Source organism: Eptatretus burgeri, chromosome 12, assembly GCF_056783735.1.
Source record: "Eptatretus burgeri isolate ZD-2024b chromosome 12, Ebu_testis_v1, whole genome shotgun sequence".
Lineage (NCBI taxonomy): Eukaryota > Metazoa > Chordata > Myxini > Myxiniformes > Myxinidae > Eptatretus > Eptatretus burgeri.
This window is the reverse complement of record NC_140972.1, coordinates 12,526,463-12,540,196: the sequence shown is the minus strand read 5'-3', so window position 1 is coordinate 12,540,196 and position 13,734 is coordinate 12,526,463. Positions and strand designations below refer to the sequence as shown.

At 43.5% G+C, this 13,734-nt stretch overlaps 1 protein-coding gene across 7 annotated transcripts in view; it reads right to left on the bottom strand.

Annotated features, from left to right (window-relative positions):
• The window catches only part of LOC147015115 (uncharacterized), an 82,316-nt gene extending 70,061 nt beyond the window's left edge, over positions 1–12,255 (bottom strand). For 3 of the 7 annotated variants that reach the window (XM_085849552.1, XM_085849549.1, XM_085849550.1), the window contains exon 1: positions 11,843–12,255. Coding sequence is in view for 2 of the 7 variants with exons in the window: in XM_085849549.1 (XP_085705675.1) it covers positions 11,843–12,127 (285 nt within the window). In the remaining 5 variants the exon portion in view is untranslated. Of the gene's footprint in view, positions 1–1,791; positions 1,933–11,842 lie in introns of those variants that run through there. The other 4 variants (XM_085849555.1, XM_085849551.1, XM_085849557.1 and 1 more) reach the window with 4 other exon arrangements.
• Positions 12,256–13,734: the final 1,479 nt, after the last annotated feature.

The following is a 13,734-nucleotide window of genomic DNA, read 5'->3' as shown; positions in this document are numbered from 1 at the left end:
CCCACTTGGGGTTGCGCCCCCGGGTTTGAAAAACCAAGACCGAGATGGACAGTCGTTCACCGACACGGATCGATACGATAACAAGACACGAAGACGCTGGGAAAAATGGTCACACCCAATTGACCAGTACCGCGACCAATCGACGAGTGAATAAAGGCGACAAAGCAACAGCCACACAACCTCTATTTATTAATAATAAGATTTATACATTTTAACCAATATTCTCTTTTTTAACATATTTTTGCACGTAAAAATGGAATAACATGTCATACAATTTATAGCAAAATTATTTATCAGTAATCCAAGATGAGACTTGCCCAAGTGAAAGAGTTGGAGATTTTTCGATGAATGTGGAAGTGAGCGATCTGTTTAAAGTTCATCGTTATGGACAACATGAATGATTTTCATCAACTGCATTTGATACCACAATACAGTGAATCGAATATTCTTTCCTGTTGTGTACTCATTGAGAAAAAAACAACACTGTTGTAAAGTACGCTTGATAATGACTTGACTGTCCATATCCTTCTAAAGTGAAACTCAAAGAAACCGTTCAAAAGCGACACGTGGCTACATGGAGGGGAGGGGAGAGGGTGCACGGTAACCCCGGGTAGCCCATGGACGAGATTTGATCACGAGATGGGGGTGCAATGCACAAAGACCCATGGTAGCCCATAGACTGGAGTTGAGCACGAGAAAGGGGTGCACGATTACCCTTGGTGGTTGTCCATGGAATTGATTTAATGCACGATGACCTCTAGTAGCCCAGGGACTGGATTCGATTACGAGGAGGATTGGGGTGGAGGGGAGGTGCATGATAACCCATGGATTGGATGATTGGGGTGGGGGGGGTACGGTGCACAATGACCCCTTGTAGCCCATGGACTGGATTTAACCACGAAAGGGTGGAGGGGGTGCACAATAACCCCCTGTAGCCCATGGACTGGATTTAACCACGAAAGGGTGGAGGGAGGGGTGCACGATAACCCCTTGTAGCCCATGGACTGGATTTAATCACAAGATGAGGGATGTACATGACTCCTGGTAGCCCTTGGAATGGATTTAATCACGAGTGAAGGTGGTTGCATGGTAAAACCTGGTAACCCACGGACTGGATTTAACCACAAAAGGGTAGTGTGTGTGTATGTGGGGGGGGGGGGTGCCTGATGACCTGTGGTAGCCCACTGATTAACTGATTTAATGATGACATGGGGGGGGGGTGCGGTGCGCGACAACCCCTTGTCGCCCATGGACTGGATTTAACGAGAGGGTGGGGCGGGTGTGCGAGAACCCACGGTAGCCCATGGACTGGACTTACTCGCTTTATAAGAAGCTCGTCCAGAGAGAGCAGTGTTTACCCTTCCTCATGTTGTACCCCTCACACATTTGTGCCTCACTCGTCTGTACGACGGTACTGCTCGCACTTGCACTACGCCGGCCGTCACTGAGGGGCACACGAGGCCCGGCGTTAGTCAGTGTCACATTCACCCGCGCAGTGAGTCTTCGTTCAAATACGATTGGAACAGAATTTTCCTTCAGTAATGTTCGTGTTGTACGATCATTGCAGAAGTTAACATTAACTTGGGTTGCTGGTCAAAACGGTCTTCACCGCAAATGACAGCTTGGTCCGCCGGTCCTTTAAAGTCTGCACGAGTCTGTCTGACTTGCGGAACCCGTTCAGCTGCTCAACATTGGTCTCGAAGAAATTAATTAATTTTTAACAAAAAGGCTTAAACCATCTGCATTTGGATTTGAACAGCTCGTGGAAATACACCGTTTCGCAATGGTTACCTTTAAACGCTGTTAAGCACTTCCAAATTGAACCGGATACGATGACAAGGGGACTTCCAGTCGCACACCCTCACCTCGCTGACGTCACAAAGTCAAAGGTCAGGCACAATGCATCAGTCTGTTCACCAGTTTAAACACACTCACACACACGTAACATTATACCACACTCAATGACGTCATGGTTGGAGCGTCCGCTCTGAATCTTGGAGGTCAGTGGTTCGAACCCCGATTGAGTCGGTCATACCTTAAGACTTTTAAAGTGGTACGTGTCGGTTCATTGCTCGATTGTAGGGATTTAAAATAATAATAATAAAAAAGTATAGAGCACAGACAAACAACTATAGGTTGGTAATGATCGCAGGCTTTGATGGGCCTAATAGCCTCTGTTATCGAAATTTCTTGTAAGTCCTTAGTTATTTGAAAACTTGGTTTACACAGTTCTTCAGCTGAAATGTAGTCAGTCAAAATATAAATATAAATATAATTTCAATTTTTAGAAATTATATTATTTTTATGATTTGTTTTCGGATGTTCCATGGAAAAGACAAGGGTAGGTGGGGGGGGGGAATAAATATAAATCCCGGACCAGGAGGATCTAAGAAAACATTGAAGATGGAAGACCATTCAAATGCAGGATGCCCATGTTCACTGTATCATCTGATGTGAAAAACAATAAAGAAGGATTAAAACATGTTTTTACAATATAGTCTGGCATGTTTTTCTATAGAAACCTGTTGGATCATCAAACAAATGGAAACAATGCTGAGAAAATTACTGTCCAAGTGGTCGATGTGTGCGTGCACACCAGTGCATAGTGCTGGATATAATTTTAAAAAGGTGTCGACGAGGAGTCAACACGCTCAATCAGAGCAATAACAAGCTCTTACTTTTGAGTGGGCATCTGATCGTACCATCTCGCCATCCCCATGAGCACATCAAAGGCTGATTTCTGGTCCGTTGAAGGCTGAATATCAGCATCTCGTAGGGAAACTTTGACGTACTTGGCACCGAAATCTTTCAATACGAACAGCGGTGTACAACTTTCGACGGAAACAAAATTGGCTCGATCGAGAGTAGCCTGCAAATCATCCCTGCTGCTACACTGAATTAATGCAATCGTTCGGCCAGAATATTCGTCGTCAATATGTTGCGTGATTAAATCACCAATAGTCACTCGAATTTATACCGCTGACATACTTCTTAACAATCACTTTCGCCCCAGAAACCACAGTCAATCTGAACCACGTTGGCCACTGCTCAGACGCCATGACCGAAGACTACTGCGCAGCAGTTTGGTTAAAGGTGACTCGGCATCTTGGTGCGCGCGCGCGAAATTATATTTTGAAAATAAATGCCGACGTTTACATTTCGGGTTTTGAAACTTTTGCACCTTCAGCAGAAAATTTATAAATATAAAAGGCTAAAAATGTGTTTTTATATTTATATTTCATTTCGGCAAATTTACCGTCGGCGGATCCATAAACAAAGTTATAAAATAACTAAGGCCTAAGGGATCCGTTATTTTCATTACAAGCACAGTACCCACGCTCTGGGTGAGTCGAGTTTGCACATTACTTGCTCAAATAAAATATAGTCTGTGTTTTTCATGAAGACTGTAGAAGTTTGTGGTGGGGATCTAAAAGGTTCTAGATGGTCTTCGATTCGAAAGGGTCTAAAAAGCATCTAAGGTGATGATCTAAAGTGTGTAAATGGTCATGGGTCAAAGCAGTCGAACATGTCTGCAACGTGCGAGAGGTCTCATAGGGTGAAAGACAGTGATCTTCATGATTGGTTGAAGGGGGTGGAGGGCAGTTTTGACGAGAAGCCATCAGTGTGAGAGCTGCCACACTGCATGGAGGACTTCATAATGACTGCGATTAGGCCCCACCCCACATACTCTTCTTCGCTGTGGTAAACTGGGCTGCAAGCATCATTGTTTGTGTGCTGCCATCCACTCATGAAGTTATGTTACCTTTATGCTTCCCATTGGAACACTGATTTGAAACCATTGTGTCAATTTGATAGCATTTATGGCAGATTATGATGGGGTGTTTTCACATTTGTGTATTATCGACCGCCGCACTTTCGGTAACCATGGGTCACCAATGGCTTATGGGACGTGCAATGAAGAACAGTGGTGTAAGTGTAAGGGGTCTAAAGTGTGTTAAGGTCTAAGGGGTCTAAAGGGAGTCAAGGGACCTGAAGGGTGTCTCAAGTTTGAAAGGATCTTAAAAGGTAAAAGGCATCTGATGGATCTTATGGGTCTGAGGGCTATAAAGGTACTAAATGGCCTAAAGGTATCTTAAAGATATTTAGGTTATTTAGGGGTTAAATAGAGAACACTTAATCACGGACAAATAGTGGATCTGAATGAGGAGACTTGCGGATTCGAACCCCAGGCCCCTGAGACATTAGCTTCAAACAACCTCGAGATGTTTTCCTCCACCACTTTCAGCCAGTCAAAAATGTGAAAAGTGTTTTATCAGATAGGATTTACTGGTAATTCCCCAAGTAAAAAAGGAAACCGCACACACTCGTCCATCCGGACAGGATCCGGAGAGTTTCATTCTGACTGGAGATGACCCACAACCTCCTCCGAGTGGGATTGCTTAGAAATTGATAAAGATGGAGTGATGGAGTTCTCTTGGTTGTTCTATGGTCCGAAGCTGTTTACTTCCATTTATTACACCATTATCAAATACAACCCATCGATTCGCCGACGGGGGTGTGAAGGGAAGGGGGGGTTGGGGGGGAGGAAGAGAGAGGGGGAGAGAGAGAGGAGGCAGAGAGCAGGGAGGGAAGGGGGGGGGAGGACGGAGGGGAAACGAGGAGCGAGTGAAGAAAGGAAACGAGGAGTGAGTGAAGAAGGGGAGCGAGGAAGGGGAGAAGAGCAAGGAAGGGGGAGGTGGGAGAGCGACGCCTGACCACACATTAGCTGGAGGGAGGGGTGCGATAGAGAGAGAGACACAGAGAGAGAGAGAGAGAGAGAGAGAGAGAGAGAGAGAGAGAGAGAGAGAGAGAGAGAGAGAGAGAGAGAGAGAGAGAGAGAGAGAGAGAGACAGAGGTGTGGGAGGAGAGTGCTGCATTTTATTGGGAGGGGTGAGCGAGGAGGAGACAGAGTGAGTGGGGGGGGGGGAGGAAAAAAAAAAGAGAGAGAGGGAGAGAGAAAAAGGTGAGGGCATTTGCAAAGAGTGATATGTGACACCTAATGACTGACACACAAAAAAATGTCAGAACAGCTGGACACACAACAACACAACAGAGTTTGTAAAGTAAACCTCTGGCACATCTGCAAAAACTTTGATATTCCAGTTCCAGAGAATTTGTGGGAAAATGAACCAAAAGCAATCACTGAAAACATGGAAGTGCCGCTGACGTACGACGTAATGATCCCATCGAGCGTGAACATCGAAAACAAAGCATTGTGACAAGACATCATAATGAGGTAACCAAAAAATAAAAATTACCCCCGTGTGGGGGTGACGGTCATCTCTATAATACCACAAGTTCTCAATGTTCAGTTCAGGTAACCGCGAAACAGTCCAAACTAACCGTTTAGATTGAAATAGTTTACAGAGATACATTAGGATAATACAACTGATGACATAATTAATAAATATGTATTGTTCATTTAGTACCCGGATTAACACATCAGAATCACCAGTAAGTGCAATACGTGGTTTTCCAGTCCGTCCACTCTCTGGGGACATTTCACTTCCAGTTGTAGAAAAAAAAAACGAAAAAAATAGGATTAGCTCTCGGAGATTATGATAATCCTGCAGATTATTGTTCACTGATTATAATGCAACTTTCAGAATGAAAATTGGTCAAGTATTTATAGAGATATGGAGGTTTGAAAAATCGTTAGAGCTAGCAAATTAATTAATTATTAATTCCACAGAAGTTTCATGACACTGCACAAAGTAACATGTCAGGAATGAAAAAAACATTTTGTGTGCCAGATTCATTAATTATGGAATGTACTCATTGATATATTAATCAGAAAGCCCGAAGCATGTAGCATAATTTATCACTTATCCCCTCATCCGGGATCCGTGGCCTCGCCCCACAGCCTGCAGCCCTATGTCCGCCGGTGATTATGTTAGATATCGGCACGATCGAGAGGAGCCTGCGAATTATCCCTGCTGATGCACTGAATTGATGCAATCGTTCGGCCAGAATATTCGTTGTCAAGATGTTGCGTGATTAAATCACCAATACAGGCACTCGAATTTATACCGCCGACATACTTCTTAACAATCACCTTCGCCCCAGAAACCACAGTCAATCTGAACCACGCTGGCCACTGCTCAGATGCCATGACCGGACTACTACGCAGTTTGGTTAAAGATGACTCGGCATTTTGGCGCACGCGCACGAAATTATATTTTGAAAATAAATGCCGACGTTTACATTTCGGGTTTTGAAACTTTTGCACCTTCGGCGGAAAATGTATAAATATAAAAGGCTAAAAATGTGTTTTATATTTACATTTCATTTCTCCTTCCTTCCTTCTTTGCGAATCGCATCGGCGTTTTTGGCCATCTTCCAGATCACGTGGCGATCAAACGGGAAGGAAATTCAAAAATCTGTCCAGTTAGATACAAGATAATATTTTTTACTATCATAATCAAAAAACAGTTGCCGAATATCTTGTAGAATGGCAGACCAGATAGGTTTTGAAAATGGCGATTTTTATAACTTACGTGACCTCGTCCCTGACCTTGAACCCGAACAAAAGTTATATCGTTGTGCAACACTCATTGACCTCCACCCACATACTAGGTTTCATCAAGATCGGAAAAAAAATTGTTGACGGACGTACGGACGGACATTTGGTCCGGCTTTATTAGGTCATCTCGGTAGAGATGACCTAAAAAAAGAGAAGAAGGCATTACTAATTGAGGTGTTAATGCCGGTGATTTTGCACTAATGATGCAGAAATCAAGAAAATGACCAAATTCAAGATCTCAAGAACGAGGTGAAAAGATCCTGGAAGCTCAAGAATGCCAAAGTAGGATCTCTGGGAATTATGACAAAGAACCACGCATAGATATTAAACACTATCCCTGGGAATATTATTACAAACGAACTACAGTTGGAAGCTGTCCAGGGTTCAGTAACGATCCTGAAGAGAGCCATCAGCACAAAATTTTGAGAACAGAAAACTTCACAGCTTGGTCCATGAATCGTGACCCCCTTACTGAAATGAAGGTGGATCCTTTGAGCCCACCCTGGGAGGACTCCATTCCACATTCTGAAACCCACATATGTAGATACCAATCAACGACACACACGCACACAGCTAGTAGGTCTCCATTTCACCTCCTGAAACCCACCCACATGTGGAGATAGCAGGCCACAGAAACTGTGCACGCAAGCACGTGCACACACCCTTTTATTAGAAAAGATGTGTGAAGCAGAAAGCTTCAAGTTAAGCAGACAGTTCAGCAATTGGTTCACTCTGTCCTGTCTGTCCACAAACGTCGGCTTATGATCGAGGAACAAATTAATTTCAATTGAATATTACGCTTTGAACACGAATCGGAAAACAAAGCTATAGTTTAGCAGGACTTTGGCTCTGAATTCGTCCCGAGCACACATGCGCAGACAGTAGATAATTTTTATCTTCGACATGTCCCAGATCTACAAGATCTACAACTGGCAAGAATAACCAATGTAATGTGTTAAATAAGGTGGTGTAAAAGACTGTCTCAAGAGCAATAAATTGACGAAAAAATTTTTCTCTACAACCTTTAAAATCTTTTACCTTTTTTTATTTATTTCAATTTCCAGGTGGGGAAAATTTATTTATTTATAAACTTGAACACTAGAACAAAAATACATGAGAGAGGGTGGAACACTAACGTTTTTGGCACTTTCAAAAACTTCCATTTAGCAGTAATTAGACAAAATATTATGGCATTTTACATCATCTCGACCAATTAAATTTACTGCTCGCAGACCCCGCACATGTCCTCGCTTCTCAAGACTGCTCGGTTCTTTGTTCTTTGTTCAAGTGTTCTTTGAACTCTACTTACGAAGTTTAAAGTTTACAATAAACCTTCCCCCCCCCCCAAAAAAGTATCCTTTCTGCCTTTTCAACACTATCCTATTCCCCCTAGTTTCAAAAACAAGGAATTTTAAAATGAAAAAAAATTAACCGAAAAACCTTTTCCACTTGGATATGATCTTATTTTCTGCCTTCCAACTATACTTTGTGGATCTCTCTCCTTTTTCTCAATATCATTACCGGACCCTGGAACGACTGAGCAAGAACTGCCATCAAATAAGAGAAAGTCCAAAGAGACAAGAAAGGTGTCATCGACTATACATGGATGATTTTAAAACTCCGCACTGAACAATGTAAAATTGACAAAACAACTGAAATTGGTGAAAGGTTATACCGATGACATTCAAATAGAATTTGGATGAGATAAGTGTGCCAAGTGCACATTCCCACAGGGCAAATCAGCAAAAACTGGACACCATAAAAATTAACACAAACACAGCTAGAAGGGCACTCGGTAGAGCACATACCTCCGCCCTGTAATGCCTGATCCAAGAGAACATATCTGGCCCAATGCATTTTTGAGATATCGTGCTGTATATCGTTTTTGACCCTATCTCTTAATGGTGAAGAATTACGGAAAAAATTCAAGCAGTCGGATCCGGATTCGGATCTTCACCAAAATCGAATCAGTTAGTCATGGTCACACGCCCAAACTGTCCACAAAATTTCATCAGAATCCGTCAACAACTTTTTGAGATATCCTGCACACAAACAGACAGACAGAAAAACAAATGAAATTGATCGTTGAGCAAGGAATTGCCAGAATAACTTTGTCATATCTCCATGATCTCTGAAAAAACAAAAACCTGGAAATCAATTTGGTTCTTATAAGTCGATAGTGCTACTGCTTATCGAGTTATAGCACTTCGTTTGGTCATGATCATAACTTGGAAGTCAATCGGACTTGAAATGGCGTTTTTAATCGCAATTTTAAAATTTTGACCCGACCCCGCTGACATTCTACCCCCGATCGCTAAGAAGGGTGTTGGTGTGACACCCCCAATGAGACATATGGTTGGATGCAGAATTGGAAGATGCACATTTTGGATTTGGTTTGAAGTCGATACGACCATTTTAACGGACGTTATTGCGAAAATAAGAATTTCGGTTTTTCGGTGACCTTGACCTTTGACCTAGATTCACCAAAACGACAAGTGTCTAAGTTGGCCCATGGCCGACGTCTGTACCCAGTTTGGTCATGATCGCTGAAACGGTGTGGCTGCTACAGGGTGAACAAACACGCAAGCAAACAGACAGACACACAGAATGACACACACAACCGACCAACATAATTGCTGAAATCCGAAGGATTCCGGAAATTAACAAACAAGATGACGTCGTGCAGAGTCCAAAACTTGCAAAATCCTTAAAACAAATTTGACCTCAAAAATAATTGGTGGGTGAATTCAAAGACCAAATATGCAGCTCCTCTTCAAATTTCAAGTGAATCAGGTAAAAATTGACAATTTTATAAATTCAGTCTATGTTGACCTTTTGACTGATGTGGACCTCCAAAATAATTGTTGGTTGAATTCAATGACCTTAAATATAAATCCTCTTCAAATTTCAAGTAAATCAGATGAAAATTGAGGATTTTAGAAATACTACCTTCGTTGTTGACCATTAGCCTATGTTGACCTTTTGGTCGATGTCGCCCTCCAAAATAATTGGTGGTTGAATTCAGTGGCCAAATATGCAACTCCTCTTCAAATTTCAAGTCAAGCAGCTGAAAATTGAGGAATTTAGAAATCCCACCGAAGTTGTTGACCTTTGGTCTAAGTTGGCCTTTTGACCTTGAAAACAATAGGCTTCTTCCTTATGACAAACTCTACCATGTGGTGAAGTTTCATGAGGATCGGTTGAAAATTGTGACCTGTAGGCGACAAAAACAAAATCGACTGACCAATATACTTTTAAAATCTTCGATTTTGCAAGTAACAAACGGACAGAAAGGGGTGAAAACATAACCTCCTTCACCTTCGGTGGCAGAGGTAACAATTAATACAGGAAACAGACAACAAAGCATCCATCATACAAATACCTTGGAGTAGAAGAGAGCCACCAAATAGGTCACAAACACATGCACAAAACAATTACCAAAGAATACCTGTGTTTAATGAGAAACATACCTATCCCCAAGAAACAAAAATCAAAGCCATAAACCAACTAGCAGGAAGAATTCCTGTACAGCTGTGGAATAATAAACTGGCCACAATCGGAAATCAATAAACGAGATAACCAAACAATGAAACTCCTCATTATTCATAAAATGTTCTACAAGAATCAATGCATCCTGAGAATGTACGTGCCGAGATGAGGAAGAGATAGCGGCCTGATGGAGCTCGACCAAGTGCACAGAATGACAACTGTCGGATTGGCTGAGTACGTTAAAAGTTTGACAGACTACCGAATGCTATTTTTATGCAAACATGAAGACAACAAACCAGAAAAGGTATCCCTAACCCACACAGCAAAAAAATTTCCAAAGACAGGTGTGATCAGATGATGTCACACATGAAACTAAAGCAGCAACAAATACAGCCATAATGACTGCAAAAAAGACAAAGTAAAAATTTAGGGAGATACGTTGAGACCAGGGAAAACTCAATTCCACCATCTGAAACCCTATCTATATGTTACTAAAACTCTTATCATGTATGTATGTATGTATCCGAAAGTCAAAACGGTACAAGATAGCGCACACATTTTAGGGCCACCTTACTCACCATTCTCCTGCGGTGTGCAGTATCAAGTTTCGTTCAAATCGGCAACAAAGAAAATTATTAAAAAAATCAATTCCTGATTCAGTCAAGTACTCATCGGGAAAATTTGATCAATGCAAACAACCTCAGCGGTATAGTTCGCTGGAGCTATCCTTTTATTTTCTTGAAGATTTTTTTTTTTTTTCATCAACCGCCGTCACAACGGGTTCACGGGTCGTCTTGTATGGAGAAAAAAAAAGACCAACGACTGTGCATGAGTGCATGCGCAGGTGGTGGTACACACAAACAGCAGGGAGGACACACACGGGGCAGCACACACAGACAGACGGGGGTGGGGGGTCGGCACACACAGACAGACAGGGGTGGGGGGCGGCACAAACAAAAAGACGGGGGGAGGGGGCGGCACACAGACGGACAGTGGGAGGGGAACGGCACACACACAGACGGGGGTGGTGCGGCACAGACCGGGGGCGGCGCGGCACAGACGGGGGGGATGACGCGGCACAAACGGGGGGGGGGGGGAGGTGGCGCGGCACAGACGGGGGGAGGAGGCGCGGCACAGACGGGGGGGGGAGGTGGCGCGGCACAGGCGGGGGGAGGAGGTGCGGCACAGGCGGGGGGAGGAGGTGCGGCACAGACGGGGGGGAGGTGGCGCGGAACAGATAGGGGCGTGGCACAGACGGGGGGGGGGGCGGCACACTGACAGGGGATACTAATTACTATGGGGCACACTGCAGGGATTTTAAATGGAAATTGATGGGAGAGTGGATTCCGATAGGTTTGTGGAGATGAGACAAACCAATTACACTATGAAGCAAAACATGTCCAACATTCACAAAATGCTTAATAACTACTTTTATGTAGTGGAATTTTATTCCTTGTGGAATGGACTGGAGGTGGAAGTCACATATAAAACAGAGGAGGAGAGACAGAGAGACAGAGAGACAGAGAGACAGAGAGACAGAGAGACAGAGAGACACAGAGACACAGAGACACAGAGACAGAGAGACAGAGAGACAGAGAGACAGAGAGACAGAGAGACAGAGAGACAGAGAGACAGAGAGACAGAGAGACACAGAGACACAGAGACACAGAGACACTTCACTCAACCATGTCATGTATATTAATTTTCATTTTCCACCTCGTTTCCTTTCGTGGTTTGGAAGACCCCGTGAGGTCAGAACGATCTCACTCAATGAAGCTTGGATGAAACAGGAAGCGATTCACCTGTGCCAAGTCAGGTCGAAGCTCTCACCTGTTCAGGACACGCCGTCGTGGCTGGAATCGGATCCGGATCCTCCTCGGTCGGACCGTTGCCTCCAACGAAGTGCTTACTGCACAGAAACGTGGATCTCGTGATCTTGTCTCGGTGGAAGGTGTCTCGGGGTCGGCCACAGGCTCGAATCCATCGATCGCATTTCTCGGGCTGCGAAATGGGCTTCGGAAACAGTAGGAACCAAACTCCCTGCATATGCGGCCTGTCGGCATACCTGGTATCGCTATTACAAGTCCCGTAGCAGCAGTGTTTTGTATAAACCATCGGACGATCTGAATCAACACCTATTGACAAAAAAAAAATCCTGTGATTTATTGGCGGTAAAGGTAAACCACATGAGGCCCAACGTTCTGTTGTACGACTTCCGGTCCCGCCTGCGCACTTGGACGGACCGGAAACAGCCGAGGGGGGTTGTCATGGTTACAGCGCCGGTCTGAGTCTGCGAGTTCCAACCTCAGCCCCACGTTTCACCAAGGACTTTAAAACCGGAACGTGCTCAATTGGAAGACTCTGCACTCTATGGAAAGAAGAGCAAATGTCTCCTGTCCTCACTTGACGCTCAGCATTTAAAAAAAAAAAAAAAAGGATAGAGCACAGACAAAGAACCATAGGTTGGTGATAATAGCGCAGGCTTTGTCGAGCCGAATGGTTTCCTCCTGCGTGGAAGTTCCTGATATTAAGGGGACTCGTATGATTGTTACAAACGGCTCTGTGACTGGCTCCTCGTCATGACGTCACATCACCGCCATCACATCCCTGGATGGCGTGCAGTCGCTATTGCTGTCGATCGAGTACAATTGACGGAGTAATTACTAGTATTGGTGTCCGCAACCAACCTTGACCATGTCGAATGTTGGCCAAGGTTCTCCCTATTCGTTTCTTCCCTCAACTTTCTCACCTTTAAATTCATTTTCTCCGCAACCCTTTAAATTCATTTTCTCTTTCAATGTAGGAGCGCCTCCCCATGGAGGATCTTTGAACAAAGTGAGAAAACGAGGAAGGAGAGGGAGTAGTGTTAGACCTCCTTTTAAGTAACGATCCCAATATGGTGGAGGAGGTGGAGGAAGTGGGGGAGCATTTTGGATCAAGTGACCAGAACATTGTGTGTGCAAAGACTTTAAGGGTTAGAGTTCAGGATAGTAGGGTAAGGCTGTTAGATTTCAGGAAGGCAAACTTTGAGGTTACCAGGAGAGAGTTTGGTAATGTAGATTGGGAGACTAACAACAGGACAATCATAATCAGAACAAGCTCAAATGAGCTAAGATCCTCGTCCTCTTAATGATGACGTCATAAAAACGAATATGACGTCATTGTGATGTATCAAGTTTGCGATAAATTATCTGTGCTAAGCCCGGCTTGATTCCTGCAAACAAAATTCAAACAGCTTACCTAATTTCGGAGATAATGGTATAGCCGATATTATGATGTCAACTTTTTTTCTTGGAAGAATTTCCAAAATCAGAGATGGTTACTGCCTGCGCGTGGGCTTTCTGCATATACATGGCAAGTTTCAAGAAGATCCGATGAAAACTCTGGGTTGTGAAACAAAAAAATATCAAAAAATAGGAATGACGTCATAAAAATTGATATGACATCATAGTGATGCATCATATGTGCGGTAATTCATCTCTGCTAATACCCTGTTCAATTTCCGCAAACAGAATTCAAAAAGCTTGCCGAGTTCGAGATAATTTTTTCAGGCGATTTCCATGAGCGGAGATATTTTGACGTCATAACTTTTTTTTCTACGAGGAATTTTCATAATTGGAGATGGTTACTGTCTGCGCAGGGTATTTTTACATGTATACATCAAGTTTCGATGAAAACTGTAGACTATGAAGCAAAAAAAAAATCCACAAGAACAACAACGT